The 25,897-nt window shown below is 36.5% G+C and overlaps 1 protein-coding gene across 5 annotated transcripts in view; it reads right to left on the minus strand.

The window, feature by feature from the left end:
• The window catches only part of LYST (lysosomal trafficking regulator), an 85,342-nt gene that overhangs the window by 37,748 nt on the left and 21,697 nt on the right, over positions 1 to 25,897 (minus strand). For 3 of the 5 annotated variants that reach the window (XM_061991031.1, XM_061991033.1, XM_061991029.1), the window contains exons 4-18: positions 23,701 to 23,791; positions 19,710 to 21,780; positions 17,068 to 18,073; positions 15,682 to 15,843; positions 14,870 to 15,026; positions 12,420 to 12,646; positions 10,994 to 11,060; positions 9,973 to 10,082; positions 8,546 to 8,969; positions 7,289 to 7,433; positions 6,338 to 6,511; positions 4,839 to 4,999; positions 3,272 to 3,462; positions 1,522 to 1,767; positions 335 to 508 (exon numbers count right to left, since the gene is read on the minus strand). In XM_061991031.1, coding sequence (XP_061847015.1) covers positions 335 to 508; positions 1,522 to 1,767; positions 3,272 to 3,462; positions 4,839 to 4,999; positions 6,338 to 6,511; positions 7,289 to 7,433; positions 8,546 to 8,969; positions 9,973 to 10,082; positions 10,994 to 11,060; positions 12,420 to 12,646; positions 14,870 to 15,026; positions 15,682 to 15,843; positions 17,068 to 18,073; positions 19,710 to 21,780; positions 23,701 to 23,791 — 5,406 coding nt within the window. The remainder of the gene's footprint in view (positions 1 to 334; positions 509 to 1,521; positions 1,768 to 3,271; positions 3,463 to 4,838; positions 5,000 to 6,337; positions 6,512 to 7,288; positions 7,434 to 8,545; positions 8,970 to 9,972; positions 10,083 to 10,993; positions 11,061 to 12,419; positions 12,647 to 14,869; positions 15,027 to 15,681; positions 15,844 to 17,067; positions 18,074 to 19,709; positions 21,781 to 23,700; positions 23,792 to 25,897) is intronic. The other 2 variants (XM_061991030.1, XM_061991032.1) reach the window with 2 other exon arrangements.

Genomic DNA, 25,897 nt, shown 5'->3' on the forward strand with positions numbered 1-25,897 from the left:
GGCATTAGAGAGTCTTCATTCTGATAATATCAGTACAATTTTTTTTTTTTTTTTTTTTTTTCACTGCATATGAGTTTAGGTTTACTTGAAGATCTTTTCTCTCAGAGATACTTGACCTCCACTCTCCCCAAATCAGGGTCTTTCACCAGTTTCTGTTTCTCCCCTTACCTATCAGGAATTTCTATTTCAAGGCAGAACACTCCTAGACCAAACTTGCTCCAAGTCACTGTCCTACCTTTGTGAAAACAGCTTAAAATGTAGAGTTACAATTACAGAGAAGTTTCTAAATTATTGCCAATATTGAACAAAATATCAAGTTCAAAGAGCACTCTACCTTTAGCATGTAAAATCCAACAATGCATTTTGGTTTGATAAGCACTCGATGAATCATAGAATAACCATTACAATTATCCATCTCATGTATTCTTTGCTGATTATATTTTGTTAAAGATAGTATAAGTTTTAGTGCTAAAGCTTGAGTGTCTTCACAGCTGCTAATCTCTACAATCTGAAAAGGCAAATATAAAGCAGTGTAAGTGAGAAATGTTGAGAAAAAAGCCTTAAAATGTTTTGTTGCAGTCTTAAATTATAACTTCTGTAGTAAACCCGTTTTACAGATTTTGAAGTTATGTACATGATGTTCATTTTTGCCTATGTGTGTACATTCAGATACAGCAATATGAAGTGGTACATCCTATTATGATGATGATAATCAAATAATGATATGTCAAGAAAACAAGAGTCCCACTACAAGAATCCTTTTTTGTTATGAAAAAATCTGTTCTAAACGAAATTTAAGCAGAAGGCATCAATTTATTCTTGCTATACTACAAAGTCACAAGGTCATAAAATCCATAAGCCCCCAGGAACACAGTAACATGTCCAGGTGGGTCCTGAAGACCTCCAAGGAAGGAGACTCCAAAACCCCTCTGGGCAGCCTGTGCCACTGCTCTGTCACCCTCATAGTGAAAGAGTTTTTTCTTTTATTTAAGTGGAACTTTGTGTTCCAGCTTCATCCCATTATTCCTTGTCCTGTTGCTAGCTACAATAGAAAATAGGGATGTCCCAACCTCCTGAAACCCACCATTTAGATATTTGTAAATGTTAATAAGATCCTCCCTCATTCTCCTCCAGACTAAACAGCCCCAGTTCCCGCAGCCTTTCCTCATATGAAATATGCAATGAATTTAGGTGTCTTTAAAAATTAGAGACCAAAAATTATGATCAGTTCTATAACACTCCTAAAAATAATATCTTTTGACATTTAGAAGCCCCATTTCTAAATTAGAATGCAACATCACGTCTTACTAGTAATATTATTTAGAAATACATAATATAAGTAAGACAATCTGAATAATACGGCGTGTTACACCACAGGTATTTTCCACAAATTTTTTTTAGTAAAAAAAGTTACATGCACAAAGCAGCAAGGCAGCTAGAAGATGGCATTTACTACTCAAGATCCAAGGAAAATTTTATATGGTAGAACACATATATGCTTTGCTCCTCCAGTCCTCTTACCCTAGCAAAGAGGAAAACAAATGCACCAGTTCCTCCAATTTCATGTAGTATACCCTGAAGAGTTTTGTATTCAACAGGTTGAAGTGTCTTCAGATGATGAGAGTCCAATACATTGCTCTGGACTTCCTTTGAGCTGAAAGGTCTCTGAGAAGGCACAGTTTTCACTTGACCTTTGAGCCTAATAACAGGCTCATATATGGTGTACTGACCAGGGCAGCATGTGCTATAAACAACAGCAAGACTTTCCTGAAATGAGAAATTTATAAATTTCTCAGTAAAGTGTAATATCAAAAAACCCAAAATCCACCACACCTTCAAAACACAAAAAGCCACACACAAAAGCCACCTAACAGCTAGTAACAGTAACTGTGGCAGCTCATTTTTACTTTACCATTAGCATGCTCTTGAGTTTCATGTGGATGTAGGCACATTAAAAAGCAACAGGGCTTCTAAATTTTAGTAAATGTATGTAACAGCTAGAGAACAAAGTTAAAGCACTAAAAAACTCCACCAAGGATCTCTTATCACCTGAAGAGTTACAATTGTTCTGCACAGAAACAAATTTACTGACAATTTAAAAGAAAATAAGCTTACAGAGGTATTTGGCAAATTGTTTCCCTTTCAAAAGTGGCCAGTCCAAAATAGAAAGCTATTTGCTATTTTTTCAAAATGTCTCCGATTTTTTGTTTTGGTTTATCCTCTAATCAGCTTTGCCATAAGAGGATCTCAACAAAAGTATTCTCATTACTGATGAAGAAACTTAGACCAAACCCAAAGCTACTATTGAAAGTAACACTGATTTTCACAGAAACTGTAAAGTAGTAATATTTGGGATGTTATTTGAAATAGAAAAATAATTACATTTAAGGCACTTGTATTTCAAGAAGTACAGAGATTATTTCATGACTTGAGCACAGAGTTCTCTGGTTGCTTGATGTTTCGTAAAGGTAAAATAAGCTTGGAAGTGCATGATTGATTTATTAAATTTTTAATTACTTCATTCCTTCCTTCTTAAGTTATTCCAAGTGAAGTACCATTGCTTACTAGCATCACATTCAGACAGAATGACCCTTCGTCTACAGCTAGACCCCCTGTAGAACAAGATTAGAAAAATCCTACCCAGGGGAAACAATTCATACAACAGCAATTGCCACTGCATGAAGACAATTCCCCAAATACAGTAGGCTCCACTGGTAAGAACATTTTATTTTATTCTTTTTCTCCTGTAACTATGTTTATATCTGCATCTGGGACTGCTGTTTCATAAAACAAGATGAGAAAAGCTAAGATCTACCAGCTGGAAAATTACTTCTCAGGCAAACTTGATGAAAGCTTACTCCCTCAAAAATTAGGATGAAGTCTTTGCTTCCTCTTAAAGCTAGATAAATCCTCCATTCTCCTCTCAGTTTTTATCTTAAAATGTTAAATAAGCTCTTCTTGGCTACCTTTCTACTAAAGAGAGAAAAACTACGCATTCATTTTAGGGCACTTGGAGGTGTCTGTTTCTCTGATAGATTAAATATGCAGTATAATCGATGCTGGAACATCTAAAAGTTGTCAGAATTCTCACTGTGTAGAGTTCAACTCCCATCGAATTAAGGTGAAGAACCCTGTAGTGATTGGAATGAGAATTGGATTTGCTCCTGTCTGCTTTGAGAAAGCGAAGTGCTTTAGGAGACAGCAGGAAACATGTTCCCAGTTTCTTAATGAGTGCTAAGAGTTTAAGCAAAATTTTGAAGTAGAAACTTACAATTAAAGGTCCAATATCCACTTCCTTTTTTGACATGAAGAGCTCCTTAACTTGTTCACATTGTAGAATCTCTTTGCTTATATACTTAGAGCAGTCAGTTAACGTTTTGCCATATTTACAAGGCATTAGGGATGTGAAGTCTGGCCCACATGTGTACAAGTAAAATGCTTCCTCTGGCCCAATCTTTGCACCTGAAACACAGATTCAAAGCAGCTGTATACAATGCAATCTTTAGTATACTATAAAGAAAAATTAATACTTTGGCTAGTAGATTGCAGAGAGTTTACAAGGCAAATCACTGGCTGGATTTTGTAGGCCCTGCTAAGGAAAAACAATTAGCACAATCCAATGCTGGCTATTAGCTACTGTAGATCAGTGACTTGTGACCAATCACAGGCTAGATCAATTCAGGAGCAAAGGCAGTTGAAACCAAGTCAGGAAAGTCATCTAGATGAAGACCAACAGCTAATTACACCTTTTCAAAAGGAAAAAGTTAACTGTCTAAACCTCCTCAATGTTTCCAAAACATAGCAAGACTACAGATAGCAACAACATCCTACATCATGGAGAGTTGGATAGGGCGACAAAGATGCAACAATAAAAGCTCATTATAACTAAGAAGGAGGAAAAAAAAAACCCACATAAGAAATAGAATGTCAAATGAACCTCCCTCCCCTTTCTGGACAGCACTTCTCAGGTCATCCGTTTGTGACAACACAGATTCAAGAGAAGGACCGAAGTCTGTGATGTACAGGTGTATGTCAACTGCATAGCAGTAAATCCAGTGCTCTTGAGATACATCAGTTATGCTGGCTGTAGGCACATGACAACCAGACCATGTAGATTCACCTGATGGAGCTTACATTTTTTACAATCATCTTTGTGTGGCCCATAGAAATACACTGTATCTACACACAAAGCAGTTGCACACACCATACTCCCTGGAAAAACTGATTTCATTTGTGTAGTAGTCCTGACCTGCCCACTGCACATGAAATGTCAGATGATGAGTATCAGGGTTCCAGTCTTCAGCACTAAGCAAACAATTAGAAGTCCTGAACAAAACTTTCCAAGGAGGAGGAGAAGGAGGAATTATACAGCTAAAAAAATCCCAAAATAACTTCAGTAGTTTCAGAAATAGACGTGCTTAACTTAGTATTCAGACTTCTAATTTCAAATTACTTAAAGCATATTAAAAAAGTAACCAAAATATGTAGTTTAGAAGCAGGTAAGTGAAATAAAAAAACAAAAGGAAAAAAAAAAAGAGCAAATACCACAATCTCTCCATGCCCTCCTTCAAGGTACTATTTGAGGAAATACTGAAGTAACTGGAATTTGCAATTACAGCACTACAAAGAAAGCAAGAGAATGGGGGCAGAAGGACACATTAGGAAGCACTCAATACCAAAACATTTGCCTTTCTCCCTGATACATTATGATGGTAAAGAATATATTGTTGCTCTTACTGTAAAAGTTTGCTGTGTTAAGAAAAAAATCAAACCAAAACCTTTGATCTTGGAGAGGAAGAAGAAATAAAGACTTAAAAGAAAAAAGCATACAAAAGTACCATTAAATAGAAGCAGATTTCCAAGATCCCATCTACCCGACAATCGAAGTAATTCTTCTTGAGATGACGTACAATGGCCAATCATACAAAACGTTTTATTACTGTCAGAGGATAAGCTTGATTTCCTTGGCAGTGCATAATCTAAATTAATCTCACATTTCCTAAAAAACAACATATAAAATAGAGATATTTAAATATTGAGCAGTGATCAAAATTGCTATCTGATATATTCATCTTCAGTTTAAAATAGGCTTCAGTATCTAGTAGATGAGAAGCTATGTGCCATCTTCAACTTCTAGGCATCTCAAAACTCAGTTAGATAATGATATATGTATTCAAATACTGCACAGAACAGAGGAATAGAATCACAGCTAGGGTTGCCATACTATCAGGAACTCATAGATCAGCAATTCCTTCCTCCTTTCCTCTAACCTCAAAGAGCCTGTATGCAACACTATACACACTTATAAAAGACACATTTTTCAAGAATGTATACTATTCCTAAAAAGTCAAAGCCCCTTGAATATACTAATGTACATCATGAAGACTGTGGTTCACATATGCTGGAAAAACATCATATTGAGGATTTTCTTATAGCAGGGATGTTGTCAGAGCTACTGTAACATACAGGCACGGGCAGTAAGCCCGATGCTTTCAGAAAGCATCCAATTAATCTTATGTGCATTTACACAAACAGAACAATTGTACTGTAAAGGTCATCTAAAGCTTCCTGGAAGAGCCAAACTATTAGTAAATTGGCAACTAACTCTATCTATAGAGGGGCTGCATTAACTGCACATATGCAGAACATTGCAGTATTTAGTTTCCCCTATATCTCCATATCTGGACTTTATCGCATATCAGCATACATAGACTGAATAATATGGGAGAGGAAATCAAGTTGCTTAAACACTTCATGTAGTTTCAAGATCAAATTGAAAAGAGTATCATAGTTTACCATTCCAGTTTTAACTGCAGGAAGAAAAACTCTGCAATAGCTTTTTCCTAGGTATCGTTTCAGGGATGTTTTCGATTAAAAGTGGCTTGTTACTGACCAAATTCTCAAGGAACAATAAAGAATTTCTGATTTTTGTCTAACCAGTATTTCATGTAGGCACAGGCCTAACCAACCTAGCATCAGCTATCTCATTTAGGAGCATGGACCTTTTCAGTGAAAGCAGTACTTCTCACTGCCAGTTCAGATCTCATCTGAAGTGTTTTCACCTCTTCCTCACTTCTCTAAGTGGAACAAAATGTCTAGTTTTTCTCCATCTCCTTTTCTTTCCTGCTTTCAACAACACTGTCAATACTTTAACTACACCTCCTTAATTTGGATTCTTAACTTCTAGGGAATTCCTAGCAGTATAAGATAACCTCTCCTACACCCAGAAGACTAACTCTGTCACTTCAGCTTGCATCAAAATAATGCAGATGTTTTCCTACCAGAGAATATCTTTCAAGGAAGATAAATGTGTAGGTACAACTAACATATACTTTACCTCTGACCAGAAACCCATAGCAACAGCTTTCCATGGATATTTTTCTTGCCTTCTGGCTGCTGCACATATGTTATTGCCAAATGCTGCCACCTGCCCACGAGGAAAACATTCTCTGGAGACTCAGCCTGTGCCAATAGACCAGCTTTCATCTCATCATTTGGATCCATACACATACTATGAAAATAATAGAAAAAGAAAAGCAAGTGTGTGTTTGTTTTCAAATTTGCATTTTAAGCCCCAAATCTGCAATTTTTTAGTCTCAGTTACTTTGAGATTGCATTCTTTAACTTTCACAGAATTCTTTTTAATCACAATGCTGTATGTTGAGTGCTCAGTGTAAGCTGGAGAATCCTCAATTATGGTTTCAACTTAGTCATTTAACTTGTTTGCATAATCTGCTTACATTTAACTCTCTGTAAAACAGATACTATCCTTATCTTAAATTCAGTTTATTGAAAAAAGATTGCAGGTCCTTTGAATTCTGTGAAAGTGTTCTAAAATTGCAGCTTCAGACCTATTTTGATGATACATCACTTGTGGGAACCAAATTAGGGGTAAAGTATGTTCAGAAGATTAAAACCATGATTGCTGTGGTAAGTAATAACAAATTTTCACACCTGAGATGTGAAAATCTGCAGCTGCAAAAATTTTTGCTTATCCTCATACATTGTGTCATTTCATTATGACTTGAATTGCTGCTTTGCACTGCATTATGTTTGTGACTGATCTTGCATTTTAATTTGGGCAATAGTTTATATCTGACTACAAGAAACATGCAAGACCAGAGACTAACATTTTAAACAAGTAAGCCAGTATATCCATGCAATAAACTTACTGGTGGTACCATCAATGTGCAATGACTTTACTACAGAAGTTCTCTACTCTCAACCAGCATTCTCTGCAAGCTGCTATTGGAAGTAAGACGACTGCTTTTGGACTAACACACCATACCGAAATATGAATGCTCCAGTGTTCAAGTCTGCCCAAACTTGTATCATCAGTGCTTTGGAACCCAGTGAAATTATATGAATACAGCCATCTTCAACAAGTTTATCTCCCAGGCTTAGGTATTCCATTCCTACCGACTTCATTTCTTCTAAAAATAAACATGTTTATACACAATTACTGTAAAATACAACAACAATGCCTGCTCTACCAGCTATCAAGAGTGAAAAGAAATAGTTCAGATATTGCAAAGAACTGGGTTTTGTTTAGTTGGGGGTTTTGGGTTGTTTTTTCTTTTTTTTTTATGGGAGTTAATATGCATGATTCTCCTCAGAGACCTAGGTCTCAAACGAAAAAAATCCTGACCAACTCAGCATTTCATGTGTTTTTGACTGCAATCACATAGATCCACTACACTTTAAACACATTTTAATTTAGTGATGCTTTTGACATGCCGTATCATATTACACTACTATGTTGAACTGGCAGTCTCAGTGTAGACCAAGAAACCTTTAATGTTTTCCTTCACAGATCATACTCCTCTAAGCATGACCTCGCATTCAATATTTTCACTTTGAGAAAATGTCTACTTTGAGAAAAAACACAGACTTTCTAACAAAAGCAACTCTAGTGAGTTCCAAGATTCAGGGTTGGGTTTTCCCTCCATTTAGTTACACAGTGAAAAAGAAAAAAAAGTACAGTAAAAAGTACTGGAGGATTTGTGATTGAGAGTAATTTTAAATTCAGATTTTTTTCCTCCTAAAAATTATATCCAAAAGATTCTGTTCAAGAGAGGTTGGCAGCAGGTGGGTGTCTACAAAAGTATAAAGCTATTGACACTTACAGTGCTGCACACAAACAAAGTTAGAGGATTTATACTGAGTTAGCCTCGGGCTCTGACTTGATGGATTCAGAGCATCTAAATCTCATATTTAAATCTTAAATGACAAAGATTTACTAGCTCCCCAGAAAAGAGAGAGAACACAAAAGCTACTTGCTTCATCAATACCTGATACCAAATAAACTTGAGAGCAGTCTTCCTATGACTTTTCAGCTGCAGGGTTTAATATTTTCTCCATCATAACATGAAGTGACATGAAGCCTTTACTGAAGCTACAAATTCAATGAGATTACTAAATTTCAAAGGAAGCAGGTATTAACCTAACTTATGTACTAAGGCTGGATAAGACACGGATTAAGAACATTTGTAACCCAAACCCTTTAGCATCACCTAAATAGAAAAAGAAAGTACTATATCCTCACCTGTGCTGTCAAAACTGTTATCTCTTACAGCTACCAGTCTACTTCTTCTCTTGACTTTCTTCCCCTTTTCCACTGAATTTTCTGTTCCATGAGCACATTCCAGGTGAAACCACAGTGAGACACTGAAGCCTTCAGACATGTGTGGCCAACAGTTTTGTCCAACTAAAGGCAAGTGAATTGGGGCTACATGCCAAGAAGAAAGCAGCTGGTGACTCAAATTTTCACCATCTGCCTCTTTCTTACTCTGTGAAAATTTTGCTTTTTTTCCTGGTCCAGCAGTTTTGCCATTGGAAGCACTAGAAGATTTTTGTGAAGAACTACTACTCAAATTTGTGCCACAGGGCAAAGGGAAGGCAAGGCACTGTAATGGGTTCATATAAATATTAGTTTCTACAATCTTCAATACACCCTTGAGTAGTATCTCCTAGAAGAAATAAATCAAATAAATGAGGAAAAAAATATCCTACTTTTACACCATGTATTCAAGTGCCATCTAAGTAAACAGAACCCCACTCTTCATTTAAGTTTGCATTTGTGTTTTCCCAGAGGGGCACTTCCACCGACAGACATTTCCAAAGCATCAAGTCGCAACTTCAATATAGTGTGGCCCAACAGTTTTGGGGATTTAATCAGAGCAGATCAATCTTTAAGTTACCACACTTAGGAATCAGCTGAACCACAGTAGGTGGTCATTGCATAATCATATCACATTTCTAATTAATCAGCTTAATTTATATCTTTAACAAAAGACTCCACCTTTTACCCCATGTTTGAGGCTGGCTAACACACACAGACCATAATTTTCTTACTGCACAATCAATAACAAAACTAGCAAGCCCTTAAGCCAAAAAGTTTCTCTATTTACTTTGGTGATTATTGCAAGCTACCTTTGAAAAAAATGACTTTGTTTCCTTGTTTGGTTTGGTACTGTTTCAGACTCCACAGTATTTTATTTCCTTCCTCTTTTTTTTTTCTTATAGACTGACACAAACTAACAAGGACTTCAGCAGTATATTCCACACAAGCACTAGATTCCAGCATTACACAAATCAACTTAAGGCAGTTTTGAAAGAAATTCCTGCTGCTAAAGCTTTCCTGAAACAGTGAAATGCTTTGCCATTTTTAAAGGAGTAACTTCAAATTTTACAGTACTAGTGTTCCATCAACCACAACCACATCAGCCCCCTCAAAAGAATCTTGTTTACTTGCACTGAAGAGAGTTCCCAGGACTAACACACTTGAAAACTCTTTTCTTATTTCCTTTTCATGTTTTGAGAATTAGTTATTTCAACAAATAAATTTTATTTACTCTGATCAGTTTGAATGTTGTTGTTACAGTCTGTATTTCCCAAAATTCCTGGACACGAAAGAATTTTCTTTTTCCTTCATTTTTCTTTGAACTTTGCTATGTGCTACTCCATACATACCGTACACGGAGTCTTCTCCAGAAATACCCTCAGAAGAAGAGATAGCTCTTCTGAATGTGTCTGTGAGCTCATCAAGGAAACTAACAGGTCTACCAGCACGACCTGACACTCTAAAAATGAGACAAAACAATAGTCTTGAAAGTAATTTTTAGAAGTTTAAAAATTCATATACCATACTACAAGTAAAGATTAACTTGGAATTCAGAGCAATTCACAAAATACATTTCAAAACCAGGAAGCAGTTACAATTACGGGATGAATTCTAGGGAGATCCAACAGTACTTCCTGACAGTATCACTCAATTTCATTGAATGAATTTACACAGCTACACAAAGTCTGTCTCCTAGGTTTGCAAATGGGACTCTGCATGTCTGGGAACCTAGCATCTGTGGTCCTGCTCTGGCAGGAGGGTTGGACTACATGATCTTTCCAGGTCCCTTCCAACTCTTAAGATTCTGTGGTTCTGATCTGCATTGTAAAGGCTCTCCATACAAAGCCATGGATCAAAGTCCTGGGATGAGTTTGTATCATCTCCTGATGTGGAGCAACATTAATATGTGAAGCTATCATAGGGCAAGCATTTAATTTGCTTCCACACGCTTGGATCGGCTACCTGTTTTCCAGATAGAAATAAAACTCAACCAAGACATCACTAAGACTTGTGCTACAAATAAATTTTAAATAAAAACTTATGATGTGATGGAGTTAGATTCAGTCAGTAAGATAAATGATTTTTTTCTGAGCAATGTTTGTTAACAATGTCAACCTAGGGTTTATAATTTCAGCTACCATTTTCAGACTTGCCAGTATGTGTTAAAACAGATTTCCACTAGCTCAGAAATAATCCTGTATTTACACATAAGTTAGATACTTGTCATGAGTTAAAGAAGCAGTTGCATAAATTCACACCTACCAATGAATTTGCTTTGTCAATTTCACATTTACAACATGAACTAAAAATTTGTGTGTATATATACAGTTATAAAAAACAATATTTAACTTACTTAGACCTTGAACTCACCATGAAAACTAGACTCTGTTTGGGTCAATATGTTTAGAAATCCTCCCAAAAGATGTTTAATAGCTCCCTGTTAAAAAATACAGGGAAAGATGATGCCTGAAGAACATACACCAGCTCAAAGAACTAAGAAATAATTTCATATCATCAACAGTAGACAAGAATTGATTGAAAATTAAAGAGAATTATAGCTACTTGAAATTATGGAAATAGTTTTAATAGTTTATTTTCTAATGAATATTCTTTCATGTTCTGTACAGTTTCAGACTTAGAAATCCAGATTACTCTTGAGCCATTATCAATTCAGCAGAAGAGGTTCCTTTCTCTTCTTCCCCATAAACACAATTACTGGATTTGACAGGTTATGACAAAATACAGCATGTTGGTATAGAGTGATGCAATACTGAAAGCAAACTCAGCCCTTCCCCAACCTTTTTATGCAAGATTAAAGTCTAAATAAAAAAAAAAAAAAAAAAAAATGGAAGCTGTGTACTTAAAATAATCTTTCACAAATGCATCTTAGATTAAGATAACTTGAAAAATCTCTAGCTAAAGATATTAAAAATCTCTAAACTCATTCATTTGGTAGATTGTTCTTTCTAAATGATATTGAAGAGTAAAGACATGGAACAGATTCTTTTGAATTGTAACTAACTTCATGTGTTGAAGTTCAGAAAACAGAAATACATGTGTGATAGTAATTTAAATCTAATAATTCACAGAAAGAAATGGAGTACTGAAAAAGTTTTCCTTTCCCAGTTTTAAGCTGTAAAGCACTAACTTTGCTTCTTAGCCAAATGATTACACAAAAGTGTTTGAATAAACATACACTTGAAGATTATATTACTTAATGATATTTCCCTATTTTGCAGGAGAGGCATACTCAATTTAGTCATTAAAAGCAAAAAAACGTGCTAACAGAAATTCCTAAGGATCTCAAGGACATCAGCATATGTACAACAAATTTATAATATAAACTTAAGAATAAAACCAGTAAATATTCTTGAGGAACATCGGTAAAAGTTTCTCAAGTATATATTGAATACATACATTTAGAATATTTACATGTATACACATACAAGATATTTGCTCTTCAGTTTGTTTTTTGTTTGGTTGGTGTTTTTCAATGGCCTGATGGTCATTTAATCTGTATCTATAGCTCTAGTGATTGAACAGTCTTGATAAAAGTAACTGTGGAACTCAAAAGCTTTGCATGTCAACTATCTTTCAATACATTAGTTAACTACAGTTTCTGGTAACTTCAATACAATGCAGCTGGCAATAGCAGTCATTTACGTTGCTTTGGATGCTATCAAATGCCATAACAAATAATAATATCCAAAGAACATTCTATTAGGTATACTGGTACTATAAAACCAAAGGAAATAAGATATATAAACTGCTACGCTGTTGTCTCTAACATTTTTACCTGTTCTATAAGTAGAGTGGCATTTCTCTCCTTCTGATTGATGATTTTCAGGCAGCTTTGGAATACATGAGCAAGCACATCTAAACTGGCATTACCAGCTGAGAGCAAGTTTAACTCTAACATGCAGATTTCAGGATAAATTAATTCTCCTTGATTGATGTTTTCAGCTAAGTCATTAAAATAACCTGAAGGACCAGAACATCCTGGTTCTGCCTTTGTATCCGCTCCTGAAAGAAAACATTCATCTTACCGAAACTTACTTAGCTGAATACAATTTGCATGATTTAAGGACAACATACTTCCTCCAACCTTCTCATAGGTATAAAACAAAAATAGTCACTAGCTTACAAGCAGTATTCAGAAGTTACTATTATCTTCTAGTCTGCTTGAGATGTTCATATTTTCCTGCTAAAATAGAAAGGCAAGGATGCAGTTTCTCTCATTTCATGCTCTTAAACCATGTGCCTTTAGTTGCTATTAACTGGACACACAGTAACCATGAATTACGCAATTTATGAAACATGACAATAAAATCATTTTAGGGCCTCAGGCTTCTACACAGAACTGATCCTGCTGAGAAATGAAATGCATTTAAATTATTTTATGCTAAAAGGTTGGGAGAAGCAGTTGTATAGTTATTTAGCTCAGAAAGCACACTTGACAGAACGTGACAACATCTGTGTGACAATCAAAAAAATCCAAACAGAATTTAAGCCTCTCCTCTTACATCTTGGAGAGACTTTAAAACATGTTACTTAAATTTATACATTTCATACAGTTGTTTCACAGAAATATTTAACCTAAAAAATACTTTTGAATTTAAAACTTTAAGTGTTCTATATCTCTTAAAGAGCCTTGTCACACCAACAGCAACAGCTGAATGCAGTTCTATTAAAGGCTGTTACTTATGATGACCTCATACAAGATAGTAAGTATCCAGATGTTCCGCACAAAGGGAAAAATTAAAGCAAATTCATGTGTCAAAATTAGTTACACAAACAGAACACAGCAAGAGATGTACACACCGATCCTTGAACGACTATAAAGGCTACTAGAATAAGAGGGCTATCAGAAGTCTCATGAGGCACATAATTGCAAAAACCATCACAGACTCACCAAGGACAAGCTGTGCTTGCCAAATCTAATCGCTTTCTACGACAAAGTAACCTACTCAGTTGATGTGAGCTAAGCAGTGGATACTGTCTATCTCGATTTCTCCAACACTTTTGACATGGTCTCCTAGGGCCTCCTCCTACAGCAACTGACGTGTTACACTCTAGACATATGGTCTGTGTGGCAAACTGTCACAAGGTGGGTCCCCTAGGGATCAATGCTGGTCCCAAAGCTGTTTATCTTCATAAATGATCTGGATGATGGGATCAAGCGTACCCTGATGAAGTTTGATGATGATACAGAAGTGAGTGGAGAAGTGGAACATTTCAGAACAGGGAGTCACTCTCTGGGAAGACCCAAACAGGCTGGAAGAGTGGGCTAACAAGAACCTTATTAAAATCAACAAGTATGCTGTTGCAGTAAAGAAAGCCAACAGGATCTTGGGTCACATCAAAGGCATAAACAGCAGAGATAAATCAGTATTTCACTTTACTCAGCACTTATCAGGCCACACCTGAAATACTGTGTTCAGGTTTGGTTCCTGCTATGCAAAAAAAGATGTGGAAAGGCTGGAGAGGGTCCAGAGAAGGGCCACAAAGGTGATCTGGGAAGCCTGCCATGAGTGAAAGCTGAGAGAAGTAGGTTTGTTCAGTCCTGAGAAAAGGAGGCTTAGGGGAGACCTTATCACCATGTTCTACTATTTAAAGGGTGGCTACAAACAAGCTAGAGACTCCCTTTTCAGAAGCAGTTGCATGGAAAAGATGAGGGGTAATGGGTACAAGTGACTCCTGGGGAGATTCCAACTGGACACAACTGCAAAGCTTTTCACAATGAGAGCCATCAATCATTGAACTAATACTCCCAAAATTAGACATTAAGATCTGTCTGAATAGGATTCTGGGCCATCTTGTCTAGAATATGCTTTTGCCCAGAAAGGTTGGACCAGATGATCCTTGACATCCCTTCCAACTTGCTCTTCTGTGATATAATTTAACTATTTCTACCAGACTGTTATAATATTAAAAAAGTGAGCACTGATTTTCAAACAAACTATTGATAAGCATTTCTAGAGAAAAAATTGCTTCTAGACTACAATAATACATTTAAGCAATATGGCTTTAGAACAAGGATCACAAAACAAGACAACCAAGTCAAGTTTCTGTAACGCCTTAAGAATATTCAGCATCTCTCCACTAACTGTATCCTCCTGGAAGCGAAAAGTTCATCTATTTCTGTTAAAGGTTTGTGATGTAGAAAAATAGGGTGAGCATTAAAAAACAAGCAAGCTTTGCTATGTCATAAAGGCTGCTTTGTATATTCAGAAAGTTAATATTTACCTTGATGTTTTGTTTCACCATCATCAGGGTTACTCTCACTATCTGCTTCATATCCTTCCTCTTCAGCAAAAATTTTAAGACTACAGCACTGTGATTCTTCCATTTCTTCAGAAATATCTTCAGGTTGTGTCACAGGCTCCTTTTCAGTATAATGGGTCTGTATAACAAAGATAATTTACCATCTTTGGTCAGAAAAGCAAGTAATTTACAACCTTTCAGATGCCTATTTTTCTCCAAGCCCACTGTCAACAGAAACAAATTAATAATATGCATTGAAAAAACTTGAGATATTTTAAGAATGTTTCGTTCTTACATAAAAAAATGGATGCTGCAAGAATTGATTTTTCTTACTAACTACCTGACCAAAGCTTTGGTAAGCAGGTGGCAAATACATTAAGAATAACTGTTTCCAAAATCACTATCACTACAAACATGCACTTTGACATTCACTCTAAGGTGAAAATACTTCTGCAGCCACTAAAGTCAGTCAACATCTCAGAATTTCTTTTGAGAGTGTCAAATTCTATTGCAGGATGAAAGACTGAAGAAAATGTCAGGTTTCAGGTACATCCGTAAAAGATAACACACCTTGCTTCTTTTGGAGCATAACTCATTTCAGAGCAGTAAATGTGGGGACTATATTAATGTTAACCAGCATTCAACTTACTTACATATGAGAATCAGAGAATTAAACAGCCACAGTAATAAAACACATACAAACATGTCCTACTGAGATTTTAAAAAGACTCAAACATAAGCTTGATTGAGCAAACATTTGTGGTACTTAGAATTAGACTACTTATGCTTTGTACCTTTTCAATTTTTTCTTCAGAATGATCCAGATCAGCAGAAAAAGTACCCAATGCAACACGAAGCAGTGAATCTAACAGAGTCTTTGCCAAGTCAGTCTCTATCACTTTAGACTGAGCAAGCTGCTCTCTTATTTGAAGTAAGATATCATCCACACAAGTATTCTGCATTTTGGGGGAGAAAAACATTTTGATTCATGTTATACTTTTGGCTTTCGTACTTTCATTTCAGATCTTCCCCATGGCACCTACTTTAATCTGACTTCTCAGCTAAAACCATCATCACAGTGTACCCCACTGGCCACGAAGGCCAATGGCATCCTCGATTGCATCAGCACTAGTGTGGCCAGCAGGACCAGGGAAGTGATTGTTCCTCTGCACTTGGCACTGATGAGGCCACATCTCAAATACTGTGTTCAGTTCTGAGCCCCTCACAACAAGAAGGACATGGAGGTGCTGGAGCATGTCCAGAGACGGGCAAAGAAACTCATTGAAGGGTCTGGAGCACAAGTCTTTTAAGGAGCAGCTAAGGGAGCTGGAGGTGTTTAGTCTGCAGAAGGTTGAAGGGAGATTTGATCACTCTCTACAACTACTTGAAAGGAGGTTATGAGGTAGGGGTCACTCTCTTCTCTGCAGTAATGAATGATAGTAGAAGAGGAAATGGCTTCAAAATTGTGCCAAGGGAGGTTTAAACTGGAGATTAAGAAGAACTTAACACAGCTCCTCTCCAATCCTACCCGTCACACATTCTTCACAAAATACCCTTTCAAAAAAAAATCCCAAAACAAAACAAAGTCAATCCCACCATTCAAGGCTCATCAGCTCAGACAGCCTCCAGGGAATGCAAGGCTGGACCAACAGAATATACATGGGAAATAAAACAAAAGAAAGAGTTGTCCGTAACTGGTAAGAAAAAAACCAGGCATAGTCAACCAGCAATTCATACTCCTTGATGTCCACTGATGTCCTTGCAGTCAGAGGGAGCCATTGCTTTCCTCTAGTCAGGACCAATTTACACAGAAAAAGAAACACAAACCCTTCATCCGACACGATCACAATCTTCCCTGGCTAGGGTATCAAAGGTGTACAGAATCCATACCCACACCTTGCCAAATACAAAAAGTGCTAAGTTGATATGTGGGAAGAAGTCTCCTCAGAAACAGCAACTGCCAGTTTGTTCATCCACCCACCCATTCTTTCATGTCGTCTGACCACTACCCCTGACTAATATGCACATCATTTAACTGCATGCTTTCAGTACTACCCAAAGAGGTACCACATAAACAAAGCATAACCTTTTTTACCTCTAAAAGAACTTTTGACTAAATTACTGTTAAAATAATATATAAGAAATATGAGTAAGATAAGCTAAAGAAAGCTGCACAGTACCTGGTGAAGCATCTCCACTTCCATCTTCTGCTGCATGGTGCTTGCACTGTGTAGACAGATTGTCAGCAGGGCTTCTAGAAGCCTGATACCTTGAAGTGCCCACTCAATCTCTTCTCTTACAGAAGTCTTTATCCCTTCAAGATTGGTAACTGAAATGTGTTCCCTACTCAAAGAGCTATCACAGGAGACCTGCTCAGAGAAGAGCTGTTCTACACCAGCAAAGCTGTCAGAACTATCGAATTCCAATTGTATCACCTCTCTGCTTTTAGACAACTGAACAGAGTCACCCTTGTTGAAAAGCTCACCATGAGGATTTCTGCTTTCACTAAATATTCTCTCCCTCTTTTCTTGATCTTTTTCCTTATTTTTTGCAAGTTTCTGAATTATCAAAATTAGTAATCTATAGCATGCTTCAAAGCCTCCAAGTCTATGGAACTGTCTCTGGAAAACTGAACTATGCAAATATATGGAACGACACATGGACCAAATATCCGCTGCCCTGTGAATATGTTCCAGAGAGGGCAAACTAAGGCTTTCCAGTGACAGATATGGTAATTTGTGGCCTAATGGCTCACTAGCTGTACTATCATATCCTGATGTATCTTCAGAATCATTAGCTGAATCCCGATCACATTCTGCCTCTTTACTCACACATAAAAAAGCTACGCAGAGAAATAGGTTTATTGTGTTGACATGAATATCTTCACTCACAAACTTTTTCTTTTTTGGGTAAGCCTCTTTCAAGCCAGCATAAAACTTGCTCAGGCTTTGGGGAACTTCTGAAACTTGCTGGCTGCAAAGGGAAGGAGGTAAGGCAGATGTAGACTCCTTTTGTTTGCTGTTCAGGCTTTCCAGTTCTGGTATTGATTGGTCTTTCTGCTGATCTCCAAGGCTGAGTATCAAAGTTTCTAACACTTTCAAAGAATGGTTTCTTAAAGCATCTAAGTAATTTAACTCAGTCATTTGATTCACTCCATTACAACTCAGAAACAAGTCTCTAATTACCCTGCAAGAGAAAGCATATACGAGAGTTACCTTATAAAATCACCCACAAATTCACATAGTTCAGAGAACATGTCCAAAAAAACCTTTGTTCTACACACCTGAGTAACACCAAGGACTATATATTGCTACAAACTACTGTAAGCTTTAAATTTAAGAGAGGAGGGACTTGTTTGCAGTACTCTAGAATCTAAAGTAAATATCATCCATCTGGTGCCAGAATATTTTTTGGCAAAATATAATGTAGGAAATACTGATTAACCTCTAAAACATAGACCACAAAGATGTACAATACTCAAAACATTAAAGGTGTTCAATAAACTTCATGACTAAGTTCCTTTTTATTAGTGATTGGAGCTAGTAAACATCTTTTCCTCAGTTTTCTGACTTCAGAGAAGATTCCTTCTCAAATAAAATTTTAAGACATTTTGCTAGTTATGTCTTAGTTGCATGGACAATGAATTTCAGATTGAATTCAGGAAAATATTTCAAGCAATTGTTACATCAGATGTCAAGTGTTAAAATACTTTTCAGTATATTTATTTCCAGGTATATTTTTCCTTTCTTTGTACTCCCACACCAAGTTGATATATTATTTAGGATAAGGATCTATACACTTCTTAGCATACTATGTTTGCTTGCAGATATCCACTTTTCTTATCCTCCCATTTCATTCCCACATAGTCAGCTTTTACTGTACCTGAGTTACTCTAGAATCAAATTAATCATACACTTGTACATTCTCATCTTTAAGTCAACAGAAAACAGGGAATCTTGAACTATTTTTAACCTGATCTAAACTTTACTTCTCTTGCCTCTTTGCCATTAAGCGCCCTTTCAAAAATCAATAGCTTCTGATACAGTTTAGGTTAGAATAAAAGTTAAAAATGTATTTGACAATCATATACATAAACTGGATCACTAGTCTTCTCTTCGTAATTTTCTCAGATAACACCACTAAACTCCAGTTTATCAGGACTCCAGTAAATAAGATGAGAATCTTTCCTGTATGAAAGGACACATTCTTATTATGAATGAACTTCCCCATATTCTATTAAACAACTCTTTCATCAATGCTACAACAAATAGGAAAGTCTGTGTTTCATGTCTTGGAAGAATGTGTGTGGGTTGTTTTTTTTTTTCTTTGGTTGGGGTTTGTTTTAAATGTTTAAGTGATAAAGATTTTATAAATTAGGAAACATTTCAAGACAAGCAAACCTCTCTAGCCTTATTTTGAAAGATACTGTCAATGAAGACCATTCTAGAAGGAAAAGGGAAATACATCAGAAAACTTAAGCTCTTTCCCACAGCAAAGTGACATGTGAATCTATTCACCATTCCTGACTCACTTTATCATGAGGCATGAAGAGGCAAAGAGCACATCACGTGGGACAAAGACTTTATTTGTTTCTACGCACTTTGGCTTGTTAAAGACTAACTTATTGGTACAGAACCCTCAGTTTCTATGGTTAATGGATCTAGGATTATATCTTATGTTAGCATTTACCTTGTTGTCACCCTTGCAATAGCCAAGTGCTGCCTACAGTCCAAATAAAGTTTATGTTCTTATCAGCAATAAATACACAAAGCTCTATACATAATTACTATGTTTTCTACTAATAAGCAGAAAATCAACCAACCTTGATTTAAGCAATACAGGGAGCGTCTGCAAATAAATCTGGAGTACTTCAGGAGGCAAACACTGGCTATGGTAACTGCACATGTGTTTATCAGCTGTAGTCAGTCCAAGTTGTTGAGCATGGCAAGCTAGCTCAACTCCTCTCTGAAGCACAGGATTATAAACAAAGTTATATAATTTCCATTGGACCACTGCATTTCCCTTTTGAATTAACTGGCAAATATGGCTTGCAATCTGAACGCCCTGTAGTTTTTCTTCAAACACAATGTCCTGATAAGCCTCCAATGCATCCCATCTCACTAACATATCTTCAGATCCACTGCTAGGCAGAATTCCCTGATCTCTGCAAGAGGAACTAGATGCAAGACCAGCATCACTAGTGTTGTCCTGCAAGGCATCTTCCAGCTGAATAAGTTGTTCACAGTCAACAGTACATATATTGCATGATGCCTGTATAATTTTTGGAGAAACTTCTGCTCCACCCAGCTGATCCAATATAAACTTGTTAAGGATGTTCAGTATGTGCTGTTGAAAGTTTTTTAATATTGGTAACTTGGAAGCACGAAGCAATGGCACTATCACAGAGTTTGGATCCATACAACAACATATGCCTACATTATGTATACCTGAGAGAATCTGAATACAGGTACTTGTCAAAGAAACTTGTTGCAACAAGTGCAAACACTGGTGTGCGCAAACAGCAATGCAGCAGCATCTGTCAGGATAATGAACTTCTCCATCAACAGTTTCAAAAGGGTTTTTGGAAGCTTGGTTTTTAAAAGCAGATACAGAGAGTCCAGAGAGATCTCTGTGGTGATGCATGAAGTGAGAGTACTCACATCGTCTGTGTCGCTTTCTTGTACACATCGATTGATGGAGCTGCTCTGATTTCACTTTTTTAACAGTGCTGATTATTTTCATGATGCTGTTGATCAGGGCTTTCAGATGTTCTGCTGCTTCCCCAGTTACTCCCTCATTCTTGACACACAGACATTCCATTTGGAGAACTGTTACTTCAAATAGCTTAAATCCTTGATGCTGTATGAACTCATGAACGAGATCTATAGCTTGGCTAAAGTAGAACGGATTGGAGGCTGCACTTTGTAGGCAGCAGATCAAAATCTGCAAGACTCCTTCTATAATCTCAGGTAGAAGCATTGCTCTATGATGATATCTAGACAATACATAGTCATCCTGAACTGGCTGTTGTAGTGTTTTCTTGTATCCTGGAGCAAATGGATCAGGTTGCTTTTCCAAGTACATTCTGATTTTTAATGCTGCTTTAAGTAAGTCTGTTAAATTTCTTCGTAAATTGTCAGGCATTGTTTCTGTATTGCTGATGTCTAAAGACGTAAGATGTAGCACTGTTCGAAAGAGCATCCTTTGGATCAGAGCTACAGGTTCTTCTGTCCACCCTGCAGAAACTACTTCATTTTCTGTACTACTTACATTGCAACAGTCTCCAAATCCTGATAAGAACTCAGTCAATGTGGGCACAACACTAGTTGAAAGAGCAGAAGTATGATTCAAAATAATATCAAATTTGCAAACTTTCTCTAGAAGAGACAGTAAGATGTGGCATAAGTCAAAAGGAGACTTATCCATGTTGCCTGCAGCAATGCCAGCCGCTGGCTCATTCAAAATCTCAGGGTTTAGCTCATGTTGTGGAATAATACTGCTGGCATGTTCTACATTAGGGGCATCGGGATTAGAATTTAGTGCCATTTCCACGGGTAAGCCATCAGTTCTACCTACAAGGTAGCTGTCCCTAACTGGATATGTTAAAGAAGGCTGCAGTAACTGAGAGCGTCTGTGTTTCGTTGTTACGGTAGTCTTGTCATCCGAATCACCTTCTGAATCTGAAGTGGACAGCTGAGATCTTCTTGCATCTCGCACAGAATAACGATGAGTGGTTTTGCGCAGACGGCCGTTTTTTCGAGATCGAGGATTTAGTTTTACAGAAGGCTGCAGAGTGCTTCCATCTAAGCCCACTCTTTCCTGAGTAGATTTCACAGAACTTGAACTATTTCCCTTGCTCAGGCATATATCTACTGTAAAGGGTATCTTAAAATCTGTTTAAAGATAAAGGAACAATAAAGGAAAATTCAGGAACATTACAATATGCAAGGCATTTTTCCTAATGTTATAGTTTAGTATCTCCAGCTCAAATATATGAAACAAATTAATATCTTAATACGTTGTAGTTTTGCATATACATGTATTTGACATTTTCTGTATAAAAAACAGTCAGCAACAAGTCATGTTTCGGAACAATTCTGGCTATTTTCAAAGCCTAGACAAATTGGTTCATTACTTAACTTGTGTTAGACAAAAAGTGCTAGATGGTTTCCTAAAACTTTTGTAGGCACAGCTATTCTGTGCTCTTAAGAAAAGACGTTATGAAAGTAGATGACTTTTGATAAGCAAAGACAAGAAAGCTTAGTCTAAAAAGCCTTTTGGCCTGTTACAGACAGGACATAAAGGAACAATACAGCCACAAGTCTATAGTTATATTCCATTTAATTTAGATGTACTAACTAGATGTCCAGACATTAGACATACTAATACAGAAATAAAACACCAATCAGCAGGATACCAGCTCTAGGATCTCCTCTATTACTTAGGCAGTTACTCAGACATATTTAGTTTATGTATACCATTTGATAGGCTCAAAGTTTCACTGTAAGTCTTGCCAAATGGCCTTAATTCCACAAGTGAAGAAAAACTCTAAGGGGAGTAAAAATGGTCTTTGACAACTCATTGTCACTTTGTGCAACAAAACTGCTATAGGAACCGAACTCAGTCCTCTTCAAATGCATGAAGCAACTCCTAGCTTGCTAGTGGTAATAGAAAAAACACTAATGTGCCTACTTAGAAACAGTACAGATCTTCAAGTATATAGACCCATCTTCAATTGTTCCAAATATAAAAAGCAGCAATAAAAGCAGTGGATTTTTAAAAAGTCAGAGACAAGGGGGAGGTGGAAAGGAATAATGTTTAAAGGTGCTGAACATTCCCACAAAATCCAAACCAAGACAAAAACACAACTTTGAAGTACACTGCTTAAAATAGAGAATATGGAATTTAAAACTGAATCAACTGGCAAGAAGATTGTGAAGAATAAAATGCAAGTACTACCAGTTCATTTGTATTGGTAAACTCAGACCATAAACTGTCAAAAAGGCAGACAGAGAAAAAACTCTGTATGTTCTTGGATAAAATCCATTGTCATTTTCAGTAGTGACAGACTGTATCCAAAATGTTTTGTCAGTAAAATACCTAGCATAAAACAACTGCAAGTATCTACCATCCAGTAACTTCAGCTTTTAGAAAATTGTGATAATTAATAATAACAGTTCCCACCCCTACAAAACCCCCAAAGCCAACACAATAGCTACAATAATTAATTAAACTGAAAGGAAAGATGCTTCCATGTGCAAGCATAACTATGCCTTGCCATTTCAGTCACAGTTTTAATGCTTAAGGAAGAAACATCATCTACTTTGGAGGCAGGAAATTAACTTGGAATGCTTCACCAAACAAAGGTTATTTTCTGCACAGAAAGAAAAAAAAAACCCAAAACTGTCTAATACAGGTTCTTCCATTTCAGAAGGAAGTCTGTCTCATTCTGTCTTTGAACAATCTAGTGTCAGCATGTATCACTTTCTCATCATGAGACATTTAAGTAAAAATATCCTATGCTCTTTCAAATCTCTTTTCTCCTCAAATCACCCCAAAAGAAGAAAGAGTAACACCATCATGTTCAGCTACACAGTAACGTAAGCATTGCCCTTCACACTGACCAAGAGCCTTTACCTGCTCTGTATAATTTTGATCTTTCCTTATATGCCAACAGAACGCTGCTACTGAGTTTAAATTCTACATCTTCATAACATGTAATAGGGTATGTATTACAATGCACTCTTATCCTTTAGTTGAGAATCGTAGGCTATGTATTAATCATCTCTTTTAGATCTTGTGTTAAAACATACCTATCGCTTTCTCTTCTTGAACAGGGATTTTCCACACCAATGGCAGAAGTGACAGGAGAAGGGTCAGAAGTTCTTCCCGACATGTCAGTTCCTACGTTAAACAAAATAGAAACAAAAATTTTTTGTACTTTTAAGAAAGTGGATTAACCTTCTCTTTTACAAAGCTATTCAACATTCAGTTCTCCATGTCCTTCCGTTCTATACATTGCAAAAATTATCTAACTGCAGAATGCTACAAACATTAACTAGAGCAAAAATCAGAAAGCATTTAAGATGTTCATTGCACCTCTGTAACTATTTCTATATGAGGGTCTCTTAATACTTCTTGAAAGAATCTGTCACCCAAGGAACAAATCCAGAAGAGTCAAAAGCAAGTAACTTGTTAATTCAAACAAAGTCAATGTGAAGCCCAAGCCAAGTTTGAAACTTCTGTAGTTACAAAAAAAGTAACTTGAAAGAACTTTATAGGAAACTAATTTCTCCAAAATGATACCTTTAAGCTTTTGCATTTGCTCACATTTATCAAGTGATATTACTGACTCACAATAGAAAGTTGAAGTTTTATGGGAGGAAAGAGGGAAGGTTACTCCTAATTAAAAAGCAATCACTTAAAAAAAAAAAACCCTTACTCCTACTGGAATTTTAAGACTTAAATGCTAAGAACTTCAATGCAGAAAGGAGCAGTAGAAGGCACAGAATTGAAACACAAGGCCTTTATTCCCTGTTATGCAGCACTATCAGCGTGGATTCAGTCCTAAACATCAAACACTCTCAAACACAAAAAGCTGATGGGAGCATTTAGGCAGTTATCATTCAGGAATATGCAACTGCTAGAACATACTTCTCCAAAATATTAAGGTAGCAATAAAATCAAAATATCTGGAGATAAGTCTATATATTTGTGTTATATGATGAAAACCAAGTTGCTTATATAGTTAGAGTTAGATATCTAACAAATAATTAATAGTTGTCTGATGAGACTATTGATTCAAGTGAAAAGTTCTAAAAAAATCTAAAAGTATTGATGCAATACAATTAGACCTGAAAACTAAGCTTTTTCAAAGTTGTTCTCCTAATATTCTTGCTGAGAATGCTTTTAGTAGCAGAAGAGAAATTAATTAGGAAGGGGAATGAGCGTTCAAAACACAGGGAATGGAAAAAGCAAAATATTAACTTTCCAAATTTCAGTGGTACACTTCCAGAATTTTACTTTCCTCATTAATCAAGCTCTTCCTTCCACCTTCTTAAAAACCAGTTTCCTAGAAAATAATTGCTGATGTTTCACAAAAACTGCCACAAGTTTTTCCCCCCCCACTTCTACTTCAAAAGTGAGTTTTACTGGAAGGGAGGCACATGCAAACCCCTGTTTTCTTCTTACACAAATACCAGTTGTTTTTCCAGCAGCACTAGTCCTGAAGCCTATATTAACAACAACTACACAGAACTCAAACAACATCTAAAAAAAAAAATGCACAGCTCTAGAAGTGGCAAGGATTCTTCTTAGCCTATAATTGCAGGTTTGTGGGTTTACTGTTTAGCCAGTGCACCTACTGGAATCCAGAACAAAAGCCAGCAGTCCCAGCAAGTCATCTCATGAAGGAAATGCAAATCTCTAAGATGAACTGGACTCAGCACAAACTGACTTCACTTAAGACAAGGGCTAAATAAACTCAGCCCTGATTCACTTGGTCCATTATTTTAAACACTGGCATCTGCCGTTTCAGTGCACGAAGACATAATGCACATCTCATCCTGCCCATTGCTTAGTACACATCTAAGAGGAATGAAGAAGAGAAAGGGGAGAAGGAAATGGATATCTGCAACTACTGGGATGCATGCTAGAAGTTATAAAAAGTAGTAAAAACTGACCAATTCTAAAATGCTTTCTCTTTTGAGCTAAAGTTACAATATATTTACTTTCTATTGTGTTCCAGATTAAGTTATTTAACATACAAAGCAAAAAATACAGCCTACAAACAAAATTAAAAGGCATATATTTTTTTTTGCCTTAAACTAGGAGAACTTTCTCAAATTAAAAACTGTCAGTTTGTACTGCATGCTCAGTAAGCATTTATTTCTCTTAAAAACTCTAACCTACTGCCTCTTTCCACCCAGCTACTGCACTTGAGCTTCACACATGCCTTGACTAGGCAAAAGTTTAGCAACCATCAGTATCAGATAGCAAACAGATATATAA

This window comes from Colius striatus, chromosome 2, assembly GCF_028858725.1.
Source record: "Colius striatus isolate bColStr4 chromosome 2, bColStr4.1.hap1, whole genome shotgun sequence".
Lineage (NCBI taxonomy): Eukaryota > Metazoa > Chordata > Aves > Coliiformes > Coliidae > Colius > Colius striatus.